Raw genomic sequence first — 19,920 nt, 5'->3', positions numbered from 1 at the left:
CTTTGTGATCGATCAAGGCCAATTAGTGTAAGTTGTCTGGTTGTTCCGATCAATTATTGTATTTAGGCTCCTCACTTTTCATTAAGAAAAGTCTTTGAGACCAATCAGTTTAATTAATTTCCACAGTTTCATCGGCAACATTAATAAATCCTAAATAAACGTTAGAAAATATAACTAAATATAAAAATCATATACCTATAGAATATATATATATATATATATATATATATATATATATTAGAAAAGCAAACTAAATGTTATATTGCGAAGGAATCATATAAATATTTTAGTTACTAGTAAAATAAACTTTACTCACTTTAAAACGCAACTCTTGTATGGTTGGAAAAGCCATTAGCATTTTTAACTAATTGTCGTTGACCTGATTCATGCAAAGTAATTTTGATATATATATTAACCATTTTAGCGGTATATCTAATTATGGTTATAAGAAATTTAAATTAATTTGCAAAGGAAATCTAGATAAATGACATCTGTTAAATTACTATTAGCAAATAACGAAATGGTACCTAAAATTAAAAGGCTTATATAAGAAATTTAATGCATGATTTAGTTGATAGTACTTTCAAAATTGTTTTCATTGAGTATTTTTGTAGATGTTTTTAACGAAAGTTAACATACACGAGGGTATAAAAAAATTAAAAACAAATGTCAAAGTTGCATGGCGGTAATGGAAATCCGTTTAGTTTTTTAATGTCTAAAGAAATTTTCTTTAACAAATTAAAAAGGAATGTTAAAGAAAAAAATCAAACGTGGTTACCTAAACAAGACAACCTTCAAAATGATCAGATTTGTTGATTAAATCGCTAAAACTGAACTTTCTTCTGATATGATCATTGTTTAAGCGATTACACTTCTGAACATTTTCATATTTTCATATTTATATATTTACGTATTCCTATTAGATTCTATTTGAAGTTGAAAATACACCCAGTGCATCTATATTATAGCATCCATATAAACTATGTATATTAGTATAGTGTACTCGTATGTGTTATTGTGCATATGTGTAAAAGAAACTATAAGTCAAAGAACAAGAGTTTCTTTTTTCAAAAAAAAAAAGAACATGAGTTTCTAGAATCAAACTAAGAAAGAAATAAACGGCCTAGACATGGAAATAAATGCTTACTTTGAGATGAAGTCAAACTTATTTTGCAAGGAGTCATATAACAGTATATGTTTGGTCTTTCTCGATATCGACGTTTCTCCTTACGGCACACGCATTTTCATACTCATCATGTTACATCATCGGTTAATATCTTAGAAGCTTCGTCAAACTGCAGTTTCTATAATTGAGCACTGAGTGTTTTTAACAGAGTCAGTAACCAAGAAACGTTTTATTTAAACGGAAAACTACGTGGTGGGTGAGAGTTGCATGGTTGAAAGAAAAAAACACAATTGAAACACATTGTATTATTCTGCCTTTCTTTTTTTTTTTGAACACAAACTTACTTTCATTCATAATCAAACTTTTTCACTACAATAACAAGAGGGAATTATACATCCTCTTTGGCCATAAACATAACATACACCACATAAATAGTCTAAGAAAGATAAGTCTTCAACCGAAGATGACAGCGAATTCGAGACGAAGCTTGAATGCGTCGAGTGAGCCTTCACGACAAAGTCGGACAGCTGGAAAATAGTCACAGAATGTGACGTTGAGGTCCAGACCTCATCTACGAGAACTACCGAAGTAGTCTCGGTTGCATCTTCAGATCCCGTGGAGATCGCTACGCAAGATGACAAACCGATGAGGGAACTGAAGCAAACACTCGGCAACGACAATGAAACCGAGGAGGAGGAACGAAGGATAACCAATCCCGGTGAACCCACCGGTAAAACTTTCCCAAAGGATAAATATGATCGTGTAATACGAGAAGGATAGATCCTGTTGAAATTACAGGAACTCAAACTGACCCCACCACTAGCTAATCTTAATCGTTGGATAACTCTTTCTTCTACATATATGGGTCTTTTCCAATATCTTGGGCTGACAGGTTCAAAAACACACATGGGCCAGACCCAAACATAATCAATTGTTACCTCAGGAGACGCTGTCATTCTGGCACGGGATACGAAGGATACGAAGTCGCCGGCAAAGCTCCGACGGAGAGGAAATGAAGCACGGTCGATGATTAACGGAGGTGAGGAGAGCATCACTTTTCGGTATGAAGGAAGTGAAATGATACCGAAGTAACTCGGAACTGAACTGGTGATGCTTCGAGATCTGCCGTCAGTCTGATGAAGAGGAGCACCGCGCAGTGGTTTGTGGGACTCAAGCCTCCCCGGAGACGAGGAGGTTGTTCTCGTCAGTTGAAATCGCGGCTCCGTATAGCATTTAAAGGCTTGGACTTGACAGCAAACAGAGAGAGGTACGACGGGGTTTGAACCCGAAGACCAGAGCTCAGCGGCGGTGAGAGAACCCTCTCGACTCATCGCTAAGAGAAGGACCTGTCGGAAGGAAAGGACCACCGAAAGAAGCGTAACGAAGAGTCCTCTTCTCCGTCGTACCATTTGTCGGGATCGCCTTCCTCCAAACATCCAAGTGACACGAGTGAATAACCAAAAAACAGAGCAGGAAATCAGGAACACGATGGTGAAGGAGAAGAGCAGCGTCGTCGATAAGGCCCAGCGCCGGCGAGAAACGCTGTTGCCGGCGCCGAGGGGCATAGATCTCGTTTGTGCCTCGAGCTCCGTGTCTGAGAGAGTCTAGGGTTTTTTCACATGTATTCAGACCAAACCTCATTCTGCCTTTCTATGGATTGATAATTATAATTATTACTGTCTTACTTCTGCTAGTTCACGTACAATATATTTACTTATAAACAGAATCCCAAATAATGTCGCAGGGGTTTGGTAAGTAGTCTTACTAGTAAGAATTTATTATTTTTCTCAAATTCTTTAGTCAAGAAAAATGGTACTCAAATGTTCATATTTTTCTTCTAAGAAACAAAAAATTTAACATGCTTGAGTTTCTTATTTAGGCCACACATTATGCAAGTTCTGAAAACTCTCTTGGCTATTTACTCAAAATTTTCTGTCATAAGAAAGTCAAGAGCTTGTATACCTTTTCTAACAGAATTCACTTATTCAAACCATTATTATAAAGTTAAGCAAATTATCCAAATTCAAGAGGTACGTCAGAAGTTAAAAATAACTAATTAGCGATGACATTTGATTGGCTATAGAGGGGAACATTTCAACCCAAGTCACGACAAATCAAGGCGATGGTTTTTTCCTGCCCTCTAATTTGATCAGTTAATTAAAATATATAAAGTGCTATACAATTGGACACAATTTCACGCAAGTCTTTCTTTGCGTTAATGATTATTAAAACTGAGACAACTTTCCACATTTTTTAAATAGATAAAGAAAGAAAGGTTAGAAAACTAATCCAAAAAGCAGAAAAAGCAAAAACCCTAGTCCGAAAATAATACAATTAGGGTTGAAGTTGAATTATATTGAAATAAATAGAAGGCCGAGAAGACTTTTTTTATAAACTTTATTATTACATTTTCAGTTATAATAATCATCAATAACACCTTCCTTTTCTCGTCTTTATAAACCATCCCTTCTAAGCATTAGATCATTTCATCATCATCAAACATAATAACACTTCGAAAAAGAAGAGCAACAAGAACAAGAAAAGACAAAAAGATTCGTAAGAAAATGGGAAGAGCTCCATGCTGCGACAAGGCAAACGTGAAAAAAGGGCCATGGTCGCCTGAAGAAGATGTGAAGCTCAAGGACTACATCGACAAATATGGCACTGGTGGCAACTGGATCGCACTGCCTCAGAAAGTTGGTAATAACTACAGTAGAATTTATACTTATCATCAACTGGATCTAGCTTATTTTCACCATGTTTTTTTTTTTTTTTTTTTTTTCACCATGTTATCATCTAAAACTTATAATCTTAAGAAAAAATTGAACATTTTTATATATCACTTAATTGGATCAATGAAAGATTCACTAAACCAACCCCTTAGATCTTAATCTCTGGTTTGCTACCCCAATTCGTTGTCCTGATTTTAGGGTTTTGTGTGAATCATAGGGTTGAAGAGATGTGGTAAGAGTTGCAGACTGAGATGGCTTAATTACTTAAGACCAAACATCAAACATGGTGGCTTTTCAGAGGAAGAAGATAGTATCATCTTGAGTCTTTACATCAGCATTGGAAGCCGGTAAGTGATTCATCCATATCTTTAAATTCCTATTAATTAGATAACTAAATTAATCAACACATCTTAGTTAATATATAATATATTATTGGGTTCAGAATTGGAGGTAATTTCTGTAAAAACTAAACTTGACCACCTTGTCTTTTTACCTTTTGTCTATGAATCTTATGCTGAAACACATGCAAGCCCATGTTTCAAGCTATGGCACATCTTATAGAATTTAGGGTTTATATTGTCTCTTTCTCCTTGTTTTGGTGTTTTTGGAAGCACCTTCATACATTTACATGAAATATGAAGTTAATTAGTGGTCTATAAAGAAGATAAGATTCCTATAATTAATTGTAATCTTGATTAATGTCATATATGTGCAGGTGGTCTATAATTGCAGCTCAGCTTCCTGGAAGGACAGACAATGATATAAAAAATTACTGGAACACAAAACTGAAGAAGAAGCTGCTCGGAAGACAGAAACAAATGAATCGTCAAGACTCGATTGCTGATTCGAATGAAAACAATATCAGCAGCAACAACAACAAGAGTCCTCAAAATCTTAGTAATTCGGCACTAGAGAGGCTTCAACTTCACATGCAGCTTCAGAATCTACAAAGCCCTTTCTCTAGTTTCTATAACAACCCTATGTTGTGGCCCAAGCTTCATCCACTACTGCAGAGCACTCCTGATCAAAACTCTAAACTTGGATCCCAAGAAAGCTTCCACCCTCTAGGAGTTAACGTTGTTCATCAGAACAATAATATCAAGCTAGCTGAGATCAACGATGGAGTCTCTCCTCTCTATTCAGAGAACGTAGAGCAATCCCTAAACCCTACTCACGGATTTCAACCTAATTTCGGTTTTTCGCAGGATCTTCAGTTAGATAATCATAACATGGACCTTATGAACAGAGGTGGTTCTAAAGAATTGTTTCAAGTGGGCAACGAGTTTGAGCTAACGAACGGTTCGAGTTGGTGGTCGGAGGAAGTCGAGTTAGAGAGGAAAACAATATCGTCGAGTTCTTGGGGATCAGCTTCTGTTCTTGATCAGACGACTGACGGAGTGGTTATGCTTCAAGATTATGGTCAGATGAGCTACCATAGTGTGTAATAATTTATATCATGCATATATACATTTATGTATAATTATAGGAATGGATTATTGATGATTATGTATTATTACGATCATAAGCTTATAGCATGTGTCGAGGGTGAAAGTTTTTTTTTTTCATAATATGTTTTTATATGTAACGAGTTGTGGATAATAATGAATTCTACTTTCTTTTCTTTTGTTCTGGAATATAAAACACTTGCATGGATTTAAGAATAATTTCTGACCCATTTCATGATGATATGTAATCTTACAAAGTTTATTGATTAGTCGTGTTTGATAATTTCTGTAGCTGCTAATCATGGATTACTTGACTAGTTACTAATTAAGCCAGGAAATACTGGGCCTGGCGGTTTTTCATTTCTAAAGGCCCATGCAAAGATGCGAGTAGTTGTTGAGAGTGACATGGCAACAGCATGAGTCGCATGACATGGGAGCAAGGTAAACAAAAAAATAATTAATTTATTACTCAACTAGAAAGTAAAATACTTTTGTACATTTGACCAAAACGTAATTTTGCATACAATAAAAGCCATGGAAGCATTTAGACTATAGCTAAGGTGATCATAAAACTTCTAAATAAAACCATTAGATAGAAGTCCTTTTAGGGAACATTCTTAGGCCGGCTATATTTTGTATTCAGTCATCTCCAATCTATTATCCGTTAATTGCTAATTAATATATTTAGATCCATGTAAACCTGATAAGTTTCATTAACTACTAGGGGAAGTCCGCGCTTCGCGCGGAATCTTGATAGTTTGTCAAATATATTTTTGAAGTTTGTTTCTAAATTTATTGGATTATGTTATTTTCTTTGGTTCGGAACAGTTTTTGCATGATTCTTGCACGATTGGCGTAATTGCATATTGCATACTTCCAAACCATACAACTATTAACTTTTAGTGCTTAATTTGTAATCCGACTTTAGTATTTGTTAAATTCAGTTAATTTTGATTTTAAAATTGTACTCCCACACTGAGCTAACATAGTTTGCTGTAGTTATGAAAATAAACCATATCATTTACTTCTAGTAGTAACATTTGCCATACCATTTTTGCTTAAATTATGAAAAAAAACTTCATCTTTGATCTGTATTATTAACATGTGTATACGGGTTTTCAAGTTTGCACCAATGGCATATATATGTTTCTCTTATACTTTTATAATTTGTCAAATAACATTTCAATTTGGTTATTATATTTTTATAATTTGTCAAAAAACATTGAAGTTTGGTTATTCTAACTCCATGAAATGATGTATGGATGCAACTCTAATTCTAGCAGTCGTTTGTTCTTGTTTTATTTTGTTTCTATCCAACTTTAGTTTTTTTTAGAAAAACGAAAAACCATTAAATCTCGAAAGAATCTCTCTGAAAATACAAACCATAAAAACATATTTTGATGCCGTAGGATGCAACTTTTAACTTAAGAAGTATATAACATTAGTTAAATAATATTTGGCTGCAATGTATGTGTTATGCCATCTTCGGTGTTGTTATAAAAATACTTTGTATTTCTCGAATGTTATGAACCTCCAAACTGCAGCTAGCAAGAAATCGTGTAGATAGTTATACGTGTGTAAGTTGATCATTAGTGGGTGTAGGTTAATGTTATTGTAGACTTAGCATCTAATATTGTAGTTTATTCTACAAAACTTATTATTTTATTTCATGCTAAACCGGATTTAATTAACAAAATATATTCTTTTTTTTATATTTTATATGTATATATTTAACAAACGTAATATATAAATACAATATTAACTATCAATTGTATATACAGATAATTCGAATAATCACGTTATTTTCAAGCTAAATTTGGCTTGAAGGCAACTCCAATACCAAACAAAACAATACATATAAGTTTTGTTGCTTATTCTTGAAGTCTATAAATTTTTAGGATTAGATTACGTGAAAAAAGGTAAATCAAACATAATATTCTTTTATGTACTAAAATTTAAAACCCAACGTATAAAGCACAAAAACACAGCAAATACTCGTGAAGGAGAGTACCTGAACTTCACAACTCAAAATATAAAATATGCAGAAACAATGTCATCCCGCCGAAGAACGTAATTTTATTACAGCTCCCAACAGCATCAACAACTCAGAAGTATAGGCTTGTAGATCTACCAAACTCCTTCGTATCTTCAATGGCACTTTCTCAGGTAGGCTTTGTTGTTAAAGGATATATTTCCCTGTGATATGTCATCCACCCGAAGCCTTTCATCCTCAGGTGCTGAAAAATCTTTCGCGTTGTTCCTAAGGCATGTTTCTTCAACCTCACTGCTCCATCTTGCACTACTCTGATTATTATTGAATCTCCGGTCAAGACTTGTCGAGGAAGGAGATCTTTCAAGCATGGGCCGGCGAAAAGCTTTTGTGGAACCATGAAACTCGCCCAAAACACCATCTTCCGTCTTTACAGTTTTCTCAGACGCTTTCTGTCTTGTACCCCTGTCCGATCCTCCAGACAGCTCAGCCGCCTCCCTGGCAGAGACCCATTTTGCAGTCTGACCTGAGACGTTCCTGTTTCACCATAACAAAATTATGATCAATAGCAACTTTAAAGCTTCTTCAAAAGCGCAAATCAACATTAGAGTCAAAAACATCAACTTACAAAGACAGCACACCAAACGTTTCCAAGTACACAAAAATAAAAAGCACATACCCATTCTCTTCTTGCGCCACAGAACTGGAAGGTTAACGCTCTGATTTGAATCATTTGATCACATCACCATCAGGCCCTGCTCGGCTACTTCTAGTGTCCATGTATGTCCTGATAATCTGGAGACTTCCTCCCTTCTCTTCTCTGTCTATACCGATCACTTTGATTATCTAGACGCGACGCATCACGATCATTATTCCTTTCCCCGTCACTTTTACTTTGTTTCCCTTCATGATAATAGTCACGGCTACTTCAGTCTTTCTCTCTCTCTCTCTCATGAGCCCTTTCCCTATCATGATCCCTGTCACGATCTCTACTCCTATCACGGTCCCAATCCTTGCCATAGTAATGATCATGCTCATAATCCCGACGATCGCGATCCCGTTCCCTGTCTCGCTCATAGTCACGATCACGATCCGAGCTAACGCTCTTCTACAAATCCTGGCTCTCATTGGTGATCAGAGAGATGTTCTTGATTGATCACTTGACCTTTCTGTTCAAGAAAGATACAGGACGTTTACCTTTGATTGATCAAAGTTCACGGGCAAGGAGGCTGGAAACTGGGGAAGGCAAGCTTCTCATCAAACAAAGCATATTCCTCTATCAGTTTCTTCAACTGAGTTTACATTATATTTCTGGCTGATTTTGTATCACTCTAGTTGACAATTACTCTATTCCCTGTGGAGATATCAAACACACACTTTAAAACTTAAGTGTATGCATTTTAGAAAGTTCAGTTATATTAAGGCTAAAGCTAAATTTACCTAAAATGATCTCGAGTCAGAAGCTGAGTCATCTCTTTGTAAAGATCTTCATAAACCTTTTTGACATTTCTGAAATAAACATACAAACAACATAATTACTTCAAGGAAGAATATAGCCGTATATTCAAGAAATAAATTAAAAGAACAAATCATCTCAATCTCGAGCTTCACTATATCTTTGTCCTAATCTCAAATAAAATTTCCATAGAAAATCAATTATCATCGAGCTTATTGAACCCTGAGAGATACATCCCAACTTTGTCCCACTCATCAGCAAGACCTTTCTCTTCGAAGGGATTAATATTAGAAAAGAACAGATTCCTGCTCCAGCGTAACATGACCTCAACCAAATTACAAAATTATTAAGATATGAGTTTAAGAACACTATGAACATTAGTTTAATAGTCATATGAACATGAATTTAATAACACTTATTCAAGTAAAAAAAAGGTATGAAGTTTAGGATTACTATGAACATGATTTTAAGAAAACTATGAACATGAGTCTTACCTTAATAAGGATCTGAGTAAAACAGCTTGACAATGTTGAGAATACACGCTAGAATACTTTTATATGTTGATATGAACATGATGTTTAAGAACATAATCACCTTTGAATCCAGTAAGAGCATATATATATATATTCACCATCGTAAGCTCACCACCGTGTTTGAAGTTCCTGGCTTCCCAGAATTCTGTGGAAGAACATCGGCCCCATTTAAATCAAAAAGAAGTTGGCCATTTTAAAGAAAGTAAGTTTTCTGAGTTGATCGATAGTTACAAAAAAAAAAAAAAAAAAAAAAGTTTTCTGAGGTGAGAGGAAGAAGGCTTACCTTTTATAGGAGTAGAGACACCGCCTTGCAAAGGGATAAGCCGCATTCAGTGTCAGATCGTTGTCGACTTGGGTTGATGAAGTTAAGAAGTATGATAAAGGCGATGAAATACCGTCTCGATTGATTAGAACGGAAGGCAAAACATCAGAATTGAAGATTTACACAGAGATGGTTCACGTCAATTGAACAGCTCGAAACTCCGTAGTTGGTATCAGAGAACGAAGAACAACACTTTTGGTTTCAGAAATAGAAGAAGAACATGAACCCTAACGTCGGGATTGAAGATTCAAATAGCGATGTCTAACATTGATTAAACATCCCGAAACTCCATTGTTGGTACCTAGAATTTCTATTGTTAGCTTCAGAGAAGGAAGATGAACATGAACCCTAATCATCTCGCGCTTGGTTTCAGAAGCAAAACGCAAAGCCCAAAAACTGATAACCGTGGCCCCAAAAAATTAAACGCAGCGTATAGAAAGATGAGACAGGTGTCGCGTTCTCCTTGCACGAATTGATGACGTGTCTCTCTAAGGAGAGAGTAAAGCTATACTTTATATAATAAGATAAGCATAATTAAAAAGTCACGGACGGTCACATTTTTTTTTTGCGCCACTTACATTTTCATTGCACACTTGAGATTATGATTTAGTTCCATCACAGCATTTAATACATATGAGATAACAGTTAAATTATTCTCTCGTTTATAGATAGATACACCTACATTTTGCAAAGAACAAAACATAACTCGAAATTTAAAATGCAGACATAATTTATTTATTTTTAACTTCGAATCCACATTGGTTAATCAAGAAGTTCATATACATATACATGTACATAAAGACAAATGGTAATATTAAAAACCCACAAAATCCGTTTAACTAAAGCGAAACAAAAAGAGTGGTAACCATAATCGAACATGGAAGCCACAATGTAGTTGACATCATCCTAAAGGTCCAAACTCGTTATTTAATTCATGAAAACATAACTTATAAATAATCACTCGCCAAAGTCATTTCTCTTCACCACCCAAATCCCATTTCATAGTCATACCACAAGATGGCGACCAGTTCATCGACGAACAAAGTCATTGTCTTCACACTTTCCCTTATCTTGGTCGCCTTCCAAGTAGTCCATGCAGACTATTACCGTCCAAGGCCACCGGTTACCCCTACCCCCTACGTCCCTAAGCCATGGATCCCACTTCCGAGCCCTAAGCCTGTTTATCGGCCTCCTACTATCCCGCGTCTACCAGCTGGCTCGATCGCAAGACAGTTCCTTGACCCACATAACGCTCTACGGTCTAGACTGGGTATTTAATTTATTAGTATAAACATTGTTACATTTCAACATTATGGTTGCGTACTGTATACTTCAAATGAAATAAACCTTAGGTTTTAACGATGGTTAGTTTTGACTTTGCCATAGGATTCCTCCAGTTTGTTTTTTGTTACGTACATGATGGTTAATCTTGAATTTTGGTGCAAATTAGGTTTCCACTGGTCAATTTAGGTATTTAGGTTTGTCTTTATACGTTTAGTTTTACATGTATATGTATAACCAATATTCATCTTTTATATGTGTAATGTGTTTCTTTAGAAATGGAAGTTTCGTGCTTTAAACCCATTATCTCTCGCAAGTCCGGAGTCCACCTTTAGAAATTCTGATTTTCTTTATATAATGTTACTGCTATTGATTTTGATGAAATGAATCACATTTCTGATCAGGTTTGCCTCCACTGGTTTGGGACAGCAAGTTAGCGAACTACGCGAAATGGTGGGCGAACCAAAGGCGTTACGACTGCTCGTTGACCCATTCCACAGGCCCATACGGTGAGAATCTGTTCTGGGGAAGTGGCTCGAGCTGGGCACCAGGATTCGCGGTGCAATCATGGGTGGTTGAAGGCAGCACATACAACTACAACACCAACTCGTGTGACGGAAGTGGAATGTGTGGTCACTACACTCAGATGGTGTGGCGTGACACCAAAAGGCTCGGGTGCGCTAGTCTGGTCTGTGACAACGGTGCAGGAGTTTTCATCACTTGTAACTACGATCCTCCGGGTAACTACGTTGGCGAGAAGCCTTACTAAGAAAAGAAAACATTTTAAACGGTGTGTCTTTTTTTAATACTTGATTGCATTTAATTTCTTTATATTTCTGTTTCAAATTTCTCTGTGAAATTAAAATTTCCGAGACATTTAATATGTATGGATCATCGTTTTGTTTTTATTAACGTTTCTGATGTCCTAATGGCCATCCTCAAATTCTTGTTGACTGGCCTTATTATGTAAACATCGTAAAAAAATGAGTGAGTTTTTCTGGGAGTAACATAAGGAAAATTAACCCGAAGTTATTCGTTGATCTCTAGCAAATTAACTTGCTTTGATGACTAGTTGCTTCCTCTCCACGTCATCTATCGAGCTTATACATCACTCATACTTCAGAATACCAAGAATCTTATGCTCTCAGTGTTTAGGCCCATCTTAAAGTTTCACGTGCAAAGGAAAGGAAACAAAGAGCCAATAATAAATGCTCGTGGTCACACAATACTGAAAGATGCGTGAGAACTGAGAAGAACTTGTTTGAAGAGTTCGGTAAGCAGCCCAAAACAGAGAAAACAGAGCATACCTCGTGTGCGCACGAGGGAAAGTTCTAATTGATCAGAATCCATATGTCGAAGTTTGAGTGGAGGATTTAGAACTATAAACTGCATTGGAGATCAATACATTTTTGTTATTTCGAAAAAATATTTATTTGCCTGCTTCATTTATATTTTTGATCGATTTTGTTATTTAACAATTTGCTTAGAAAAAAATCTATTATTTTACACCCTTATGAGATCAATTTGCTTATGAGATCACCACACGACATGAATTACTCTTTGAATCCATTCTCTTCATGTCACTGCAACTTCAATCTGCAATATATGCTTTATTTCTTCCTATATTCATCGCCTTTCACGACATTTAACTTGAGAATCTATGGCCCTTAGGCCTTAGCTTACTTCCGCCGTAAGCAAGCTGGATAAACTCTGGCAAAACTGTAACGTGACAAAAAATCCATCTCATACATTAGATGACTCTATAAAGGTCTTTTTATTGAATTGGTTTAGTAACTTTTGGTTCAGTTTACCTCCATGTATAGTCTTAACTCGCCTGCGGATTTTGATATTTCTATCAGACAATTTGTTGGAGTCACCTCAATAACCTCTGCTGATAATAAGTCAAAAGAAGATCTTGATCTTATCTCTTTTGGCTGAATCTTAACCTGGTAAATAAAAAACAACAACAAAAAAGATGCATATATGAGATCTTGATTAGACTTGATGATCTATATAAGAATCTTCAGTTATTATACCTTGAAATGCTTTATTCTTTCAACTGATAAACTAGCATAAGTTGCTGCAGCTTCAATCTTCTTGATTGTTTCTTGTGCAGTGTTCTTGGACCCAATTTTGGTTTTATAAATCTTATCATCCTGAGAGATAAAAATAACATAAAGTTTCAAGGATTAGTATCTTTTTTGTTAGATTAGTTTAAAGATTTAACCAATTTTGATGTCTTTTACCTGTTCTTCTAAGAGACCTGACAAATCTAGATCACTGGACATTGCTATTATCTGAAAAGCGTTTATGAAATTTGAAGACGCGGTTGCTGCGTTTATCTCAGCAACATTTTCCTGCAAGATCAGATTCAGATAAGTTATATACAGCTTTGAGAATAGTACATAACAACCCAAAGCTATTAGCATTTCAGACATCTAGGGAATCAACTTGCCTTGATTGAGTCTGGGTGATGATAAGCTGGGGTATAACCTAACTTGAACCAAGAATCTTGAATGATTATCTCAGCTAGTTTCATACGCTGCATCCAAATGTTCTCAAACATTATTACTCAATTTGGGATTGACAATGATGAATGCATATTTGTATATTCTTTCTTGTTTTATACCCTTTGAGGATTTGGGTCAAGAATGTTAAAGATTAGCTTCTTCTGTGCTCCAGTGAATGCTGGTGGAAATGTGTAATCTGCTCTGAGTATCTTCTTATACAAAACCACAAGTGTATGATCATCAAACGGTGGATAACCAGCAAGCAACTCAAAGAGAATAACTCCACAAGACCACACATCCACTGCTGCTCCCGAATAGCCTTTGTTCATAATAAGCTGTTTTCATTAACAAAAATCAGCTTCTCAAGGTTCAGATATTTTTGGAACATTATGCAAAGTAATTATTGCTATTACCTCAGGTGCTATATAGCATGGAGACCCACAAGCTGTAGAAAGCATATCCCCTGACTGAATTTAACAGCCAAAACCTTATTTAGTACTTGATTGTTTTCACAAGCAAGGATTTGGTTGGTAAATACTGAATAGAAAGTTATATCATCAGAATAAGAAAGTGTTACTTTAGGAACTGCACTTAGTCCAAAGTCAGAGACTTTGAGATTACCCTTTGAATCTAAAAGCAAGTTTTGTGGCTGCAAAAAGAAAAATCAAATCATCCACAAAGTTTCTTACAAAAACAGAGAGTTTATAGAATTTTATAAATTTCTTTTCTTTTCTTCTCTTAACCTTAAGGTCTCTGTGGTAAACTCCTCTGTTATGACAATAGTCAACAGCATCAATCAGTTGTTGAAAAAGCTTCCTGGCATCTGATTCTTTCATCTTATGTCTACAAAGTTTGTCTGAAAGCTGGCCACCAGCAACATATTCCATCACAATACAGATCTTTGTCTTGGTCCCAATCACCTGAAGTTTAAATTTCAAGAATCAAGAACAAGAAAACTGTATAGTCTGAGGAGACAGAGAGAGAGAGATACAAAACCTCGTGTATCTGTACGATGTTGGGATGGTTTAGAAGCTTCATGGTCCGTATCTCTCTCTGGACTTGAGACTGTAGACCCTTTTGGATAACCAGAGCCTTGTCTATGATTTTCACAGCAACGTAGGTACCATTGGTCGTGTCGTAGCCAAGTTTCACTTTTGCGAAGTTCCCTTCTCCGATTGTCCTTCCTATCTCGTACTTGCCGATCTTCTTCGTCCCAAACAAACCCATCTGAGAGATGGAGAGAAAGAGAGAAGAGAGAAAGAAGAAGATGTTTATGAGCTCTGAAGGGTCCAGTTTGTGTCTGAGAGGGAAGTTAACTCAACTAATGAAGGCTATGAAGAGTTGTAGATGACTTTTAGATGATAGCGACCGTTGTTGGAAAGTAATCAAAAGAAAGATATTTATATGTGTGTTGTTTTTGACCGATTGGCTGGTGAGCTCGTGACTCTCGTAGGGAGGAATGTGGCATCATATGCTCTTATTATAGCTTCTCTTGTCAACAAACTGAAGATAAACAACGCTTTTTGTGTGGATATACGTCACTGTTCACAAGCTGGTAGCTAGGTGGATTAGATTGCCATAATTGCTTTTAGTCTATCTTTCCTTCTTTTCCACCCCGCCTTTTAAATTTAGAAAATTGAAAGATATTTGTTTCTTAATTGGTCGAATAATATCTGATTTTGGATAAATATCTATTTATTTTTATCCACAAAAATTTCAGATTTAGCAAAAAGAAAACATATTCTTTTAGTTTTTTTTTAATCTTTGACGTTTTAAAATAGAAAACCAAAAATAAAAAAATATCAACCTAATCATGCCAGTTTTTCTAAGAAAAGTTTTTGTTGGCTTTTTCCTTTTTGGTGAGCATATTGGTCCACAAGTGGAGTGTTTTGGAAAAAGAAAGTACAAATTCCCAAGATATTTTACTTTCAAATATTGTAAATATCTGAACTTCGTGATATGTTATATATTATATATATATATATTGTTTTAAATTGATCTAAATATATTAATTTGTTTTCAAATATTTATACAAAAATATGATATTAGGCTTTAGTAGGCCCAAATGCTAACTCACTATATGCCATATTGCTAAAGTATTTGGTTTAGCGGGAGATAATACGAATATTGGCCCAGATCATAGGGGGTGATTGGTAAGTGCTGTGAATGCTCTAGACAGCCTCAAATCTCTCTACAGCCCCAAAATCAAAGCAATCATGCTCTGGTTATGTTTTTAAAACTCACAGCCAAATCCATATTTTGCTTTAGTTTATGGCTTTGGAAAGCAAATTTTCTACAGCTCAGTTTTGTGAGCTTTCCAAAAGAAAAAAGGAATATTTCATTTAACTTTTATTCAAAAAAGAAATAAGATAAACACTAACGAAACCTAAGATAAACACTAAAACTAAAAACCCTAGTTGTAAACATATATATATATATACTATCTACGTACGAGACAAAAAAATCCAGAGAGAACAAAAAGAATAAGAAGAGGCAACAAGAAGGTACGTAACCCATCTCTTCGTCTTCTTTTATGTTATTGATGTAAGATGAAATTTGATTATGAACACTAGTTCCATGGAAAAGAAAACCAATAATATGTTACGCTTAATATTACACAAGTTCATCTGGTTTTCTTTTATGTTCGTATCATATTAATTTGATTATAACTAGTTTTTAATTTGTATATTAGATTGTTTGTTGTAGTCATTAGAGCATGAACTATTTTTTCTTCTAGTTTTTAACTATCTTTTCCTCTCGTATTTTTTAATTCTTTTTAAGTCTGGTTATGTTTGATCTAATTTAATATACGTTTTAATAATATTTGTAAGATATGGCAAATAACAATGGTGAAAACAATGGTGGTGCAACCAACGCAAATGTGACATCACTTTCTCAGAGAGAGGTAAATATTTTTCTTTTCTTAATTTACTTTAGGAAAAATAAATTTGTTATTGATGTATGTATTTTTGTTATAGATTAATATTAAGTGGACAGATGAAATTTCTCGAACATTTATAGAGATGTTTTTACTTCAACTTGATAAAGAAAATTGGGTAGACAAATCTTTAACAAAAGAAGGAAAACTAAGAGTGAGGAAGAACTTTAAAGAAGCTACTGGATTTGATTTAGCATGGAAAAATTTTGCAAACCATCTTCGTAACTTGAAAACATGGTACGATTGCTACAATCGACTATGCAAGTATACCGGAGTGACTGTTGATCGTATCACAGGAGTAATTAATATGGAAGACGAATGGTGGAATGATCGGATACAAGTAAGCATGTCAAAATTCTCTAATAGTAATTTTTAAGATATTTTAGCATAATAAGATACTAACTATTTATTTAAAAATTAGGAAAACGATGTCGCTAGAAGATTTAAAAAGAAATCTTTAGCAAATGAAGACCTATTGGAAAAATTGTTTAGTGGAACTCACATAGGAGTCGAAGATGGATGGTCAGTTGGAAATGGTCCTGATGTGTATCGTCCTCAACATGGATATGAGACTGGAACACAGTTTGACATTAACACATCATTTGTTAGTGATGATCCAGACGTCTTGTTCTCTACTTCGTTAGATGGACAAACTCAGAACATGGAGTCCACACCAACCACCATTCATACACCTTCCGATGAAAGACCAAACCATGAACAACGAAATAAACGTAAACGTGGTGCAGCCAACATTGATAGCCAGTCAGATTTATCAAAAGCTTTTCGTGAACGTTCTGATGCAATAAAAAATGCTGCATTGGAGATGTCATCGGCTTTAACTTCTGACATAACCATTGCTGCCCGACGACTACATCAAATAGAAGCAATTGAATTTGGAACCCCGTTTTATTGGGATGCAACTAATTTACTGTCTACAAATGAAAGTGCTAGAAGATGGTTTTTAGGAATTCAAGAAAGCAAGTTTGCACTTCTTTATTTGGAGCAAATGATTGGTCGTAAACATGATGATTAATCATTAAAATAAGATTTAATTTTCTTAGGATTTTTAGGAGTTGAAATTACTTGGTTTTTATTATTTATATATTATTTAGTTGGTTTTATTTTTTTTGGATCTAAATAAAAACTATTATGAGTGTTAATTTACAAATTTTTTTTTAATATACAGATTGTCCAACTGTTTTGGCAAATGGTGGATGATACTGATGAAGATGATTCTCAGTTAATAAATGAGTACATAACAATGAATATTGTTAAGCAACCATTGTGTGCACATCCTAACCGCGGTCGTCAATTTGTTGAGGAGTTGATTCACGGTCATCCAGATCAATGCCACTTTCTTGTGAGAATGCGTCCTAAAGTGTTTCTTGAGCTATGTGATACCATAGAAGAGAAATACAAGATGAGATCATCTCACAATGTGACGGTCAAAGAGAGTGTGGCAATGTTTTTATACATATGTGGTCATAGTATTACTCAGCGAAATGCCATGAGAATGTTTGGGCATTCGCAAGAGACGATATCCAGAAAATTCCATGAGGTTCTTGATGCCATGGAACAGATGGCAAAAGATATGTTTAAACCAGATCATGCGAGTCTCACTCAAGTTCATCCGAAGTTGCGATCTGACAAGCGTTATTGGCCGTACTTCAGAGGATTTATAGGTGCAATGGATGGGACACATGTTCCTGTCGTCGTATCGGGACGAGATCAACAACGATACTGGAATAGAAAAAGCGTTTGCAGCATGAATATTCTTGCAATTTGCGACATGGATATGTTATTCACATACATATATGTTGGCATGCCTGGGTCTGCGCATGATGCAAAAGTACTTGCTTTAGCTATGCAAGGTGATCCTAACTTTCCACATCAACCTGTAGGTAAGTATTACCTTGTCGACTCAGGATATGCTTTACGGCGTGGGTATCTGGGACCCTATAGGCAAACTCGGTACCATCAAAATCAGTTTCAAAATCAAGCTCCACCTAGTAATCATAAAGAAAAATTTAACCGTCGTCATTCCTCACTTCGATGTGTCATTGAAAGAACATTTGGAGTTTGGAAAGGGAAATGGAGGATAATGCAAGATAAAGCAAGGTACGACATTGGAACAACAAGAAAGCTTGTGGCAGCAACTATGACGCTACATAACTTTGTACGTAAATCAAGCATACATGATCCTGACTTCGATGTTGATTGGAGGGAGGAAAATGATCAACAACCTCCAATGGATGATGAAGATGAAGCAGTTTTAGAAGAAGGAGCTGGTTCGAGGCAATATATGGAAGGATTACGAGATAACATTGCAATGGATTTATGGAATACTCGTGGGTAGACTAGCTATTGATTTATTATTATATTTAAAAAAAATTTACTTTTTTTTAAATGGTTTTTTTTAGAATTCTTTATTTTTATTTATTCAGTAAAATTATTATTATTATAAGTTTTATTTTGTTTCTATTAGTATGTTGTTTAATATATGTATATAATACTAATCTACAGCTAATGTATACCAATCATGCTTTAAAAAGAAAACCTACAGCTAAGATCTTACAGCCAAAATTTTACAGCAAAAAAATTTACAGCTACAGCAAAAAAATCTACAGCACTTGTTCTACAGCAAAAAAGTTAAAGCTACAGCCTTTACCAATCACCCCCATAGATCCCGATTACATTGATAACTCTTTAGGCAAAAATAATAGAAAGTGCACATGGGCCAAAAAAAAGCTCTTGGAAACTATATGCTTTGATACTTTTGTTGCTTTCCTCCACGTTACATATCAGAGGAGCTTCTAAGAGCATAATTAGTTAAAAATTAAATAGACAGTTTCTTGTATTCTGCTAAGAACTTCATTCTAAGAATCCATTAATTATATTCTAATGCTTTTTTTGAGTAAAATTAAAGGAGATTTTAAGCTCTAATACTTCTGAATCTAAATGGTTTGATAAGCTCTAGCAAAGTTTATACGAATCTTAATTTACTATGAGAAAAATGATATTTATAAAAATAATAAAAACATACATTTAAATTACAATACCAACATATCTTTTCCACTGTTATCTTGATTGATTTTGCACAGACGGTTTAAATTCAAAACGAAATCCAAACAAGATTTCATAAATACTCAAAAAGATCATACAGGAAAACTAAAACCGAATCAGAATCAATGAGTTATATGAAATTTGTAAATTTTGAATCATATTTGTTAGTATCAATAAATCAATTATGAAGCATTACCAAATTTTCAAGATGTTCCAAACACGGAAAAGCAAACATCAACAAATCAGTATGCCATTCGAAAAATTATGATTTATGAAGTCTCCACATTTACTTAGTGGTGCTTAGTGAATGATGCTTAGTGATCCAGCCATCTTACTTTAAATTTTAATCACCTGAAGTTTAAATTTCGAGAATCAAAAAACAAGAAAACTGTATAGTTTGAGGAGACAGAGAGAGAGAGAGGGATACAAACCTCGTGTATCTGCACGATGTTGGGATGGTTTAGAAGCCTCATGGTACGTATCTCTCTCTGGACTTGAGACTGTAGACCCTTTTGGAAGGCATA

General features: G+C 35.0%; 4 protein-coding genes and 1 long non-coding RNA gene across 6 annotated transcripts; 3 read left to right on the top strand and 2 right to left on the bottom strand.

Moving 5' to 3' along the window:
- Positions 1-2,962: 2,962 nt before the first annotated feature.
- Positions 2,963-5,479, top strand: LOC106436691 (transcription factor MYB36). Its single transcript, XM_013877644.3, has 3 exons — positions 2,963-3,826; positions 4,076-4,205; positions 4,574-5,479. The coding sequence occupies exons 1-3, from the start codon at positions 3,691-3,693 to the stop codon at positions 5,301-5,303; spliced, it is 996 nt and encodes a 331-aa protein (XP_013733098.2). The 5' UTR covers positions 2,963-3,690; the 3' UTR covers positions 5,304-5,479.
- Positions 5,480-7,186: 1,707 nt separating this feature from the next.
- LOC125599456 lies at positions 7,187-10,005 on the bottom strand. Of its 2 annotated transcripts, XR_007333218.1 has the most exons (5): positions 9,566-10,005; positions 8,734-9,427; positions 8,491-8,647; positions 7,973-8,410; positions 7,187-7,830 (listed from the first exon to the last, which is right to left on the bottom strand). It is a non-coding gene; the product is annotated as an uncharacterized LOC125599456 (long non-coding RNA). The 2 variants fall into 2 exon arrangements; XR_007333212.1 differs by having other exon boundaries at positions 7,973-8,647.
- A 410-nt stretch (positions 10,006-10,415) lies between these two features.
- On the top strand, positions 10,416-12,469 carry LOC106436700 (pathogenesis-related protein PR-1). The gene is made up of 2 exons (XM_048772761.1): positions 10,416-10,874; positions 11,290-12,469. The coding sequence occupies exons 1-2, from the start codon at positions 10,622-10,624 to the stop codon at positions 11,652-11,654; spliced, it is 618 nt and encodes a 205-aa protein (XP_048628718.1). The 5' UTR covers positions 10,416-10,621; the 3' UTR covers positions 11,655-12,469.
- Positions 12,301-14,841, bottom strand: LOC125574774 (CBL-interacting serine/threonine-protein kinase 21-like). The gene is made up of 10 exons (XM_048772760.1): positions 14,392-14,841; positions 14,139-14,315; positions 13,973-14,044; positions 13,809-13,862; positions 13,515-13,730; positions 13,341-13,427; positions 13,132-13,242; positions 12,922-13,041; positions 12,697-12,831; positions 12,301-12,604 (listed from the first exon to the last, which is right to left on the bottom strand). The coding sequence occupies exons 1-10, from the start codon at positions 14,620-14,622 to the stop codon at positions 12,560-12,562; spliced, it is 1,248 nt and encodes a 415-aa protein (XP_048628717.1). The 5' UTR covers positions 14,623-14,841; the 3' UTR covers positions 12,301-12,559.
- A 2,699-nt stretch (positions 14,842-17,540) lies between these two features.
- Positions 17,541-18,689, top strand: LOC106441809 (putative nuclease HARBI1). Its single transcript, XM_013883570.2, has one exon. The coding sequence runs from the start codon at positions 17,541-17,543 to the stop codon at positions 18,687-18,689; it is 1,149 nt and encodes a 382-aa protein (XP_013739024.2).
- Positions 18,690-19,920: the final 1,231 nt, after the last annotated feature.

The sequence above is a fragment of the Brassica napus genome, chromosome A3 (genome assembly GCF_020379485.1).
Source record: "Brassica napus cultivar Da-Ae chromosome A3, Da-Ae, whole genome shotgun sequence".
Taxonomy (NCBI): Eukaryota; Viridiplantae; Streptophyta; class Magnoliopsida; order Brassicales; family Brassicaceae; genus Brassica; species Brassica napus.
Note: the sequence above shows the minus strand (reverse complement) of the source record. Positions and strands in the feature narration are given on the sequence as shown.

What these genes read in the sequence shown, in the direction of transcription:
- LOC106436691 (XM_013877644.3), top strand. Translation starts at nt 3,691, where the DNA reads ATGGGAAGAGCTCCATGCTGCGACAAGGCAAACGTGAAAAAAGGGCCA. An exon ending in CGCACTGCCTCAGAAAGTTG is followed by an intron (nt 3,827 to 4,075) that starts GTAATAACTACA and finishes TGTGAATCATAG; the next exon opens with GGTTGAAGAGATGTGGTAAG. An exon ending in TACATCAGCATTGGAAGCCG is followed by an intron (nt 4,206 to 4,573) that starts GTAAGTGATTCA and finishes ATATATGTGCAG; the next exon opens with GTGGTCTATAATTGCAGCTC.
- LOC106436700 (XM_048772761.1), top strand. Translation starts at nt 10,622, where the DNA reads ATGGCGACCAGTTCATCGACGAACAAAGTCATTGTCTTCACACTTTCC. An exon ending in CGCTCTACGGTCTAGACTGG is followed by an intron (nt 10,875 to 11,289) that starts GTATTTAATTTA and finishes ATTTCTGATCAG; the next exon opens with GTTTGCCTCCACTGGTTTGG.
- LOC125574774 (XM_048772760.1), bottom strand. Translation starts at nt 14,622, where the DNA reads ATGGGTTTGTTTGGGACGAAGAAGATCGGCAAGTACGAGATAGGAAGG. An exon ending in TTGACCCAAATCCTCAAAGG is followed by an intron (nt 13,428 to 13,514) that starts GTATAAAACAAG and finishes ATTTGGATGCAG; the next exon opens with CGTATGAAACTAGCTGAGAT. An exon ending in CAGGTCTCTTAGAAGAACAG is followed by an intron (nt 13,042 to 13,131) that starts GTAAAAGACATC and finishes TTTATCTCTCAG; the next exon opens with GATGATAAGATTTATAAAAC.
- LOC106441809 (XM_013883570.2), top strand. Translation starts at nt 17,541, where the DNA reads ATGGTGGATGATACTGATGAAGATGATTCTCAGTTAATAAATGAGTAC.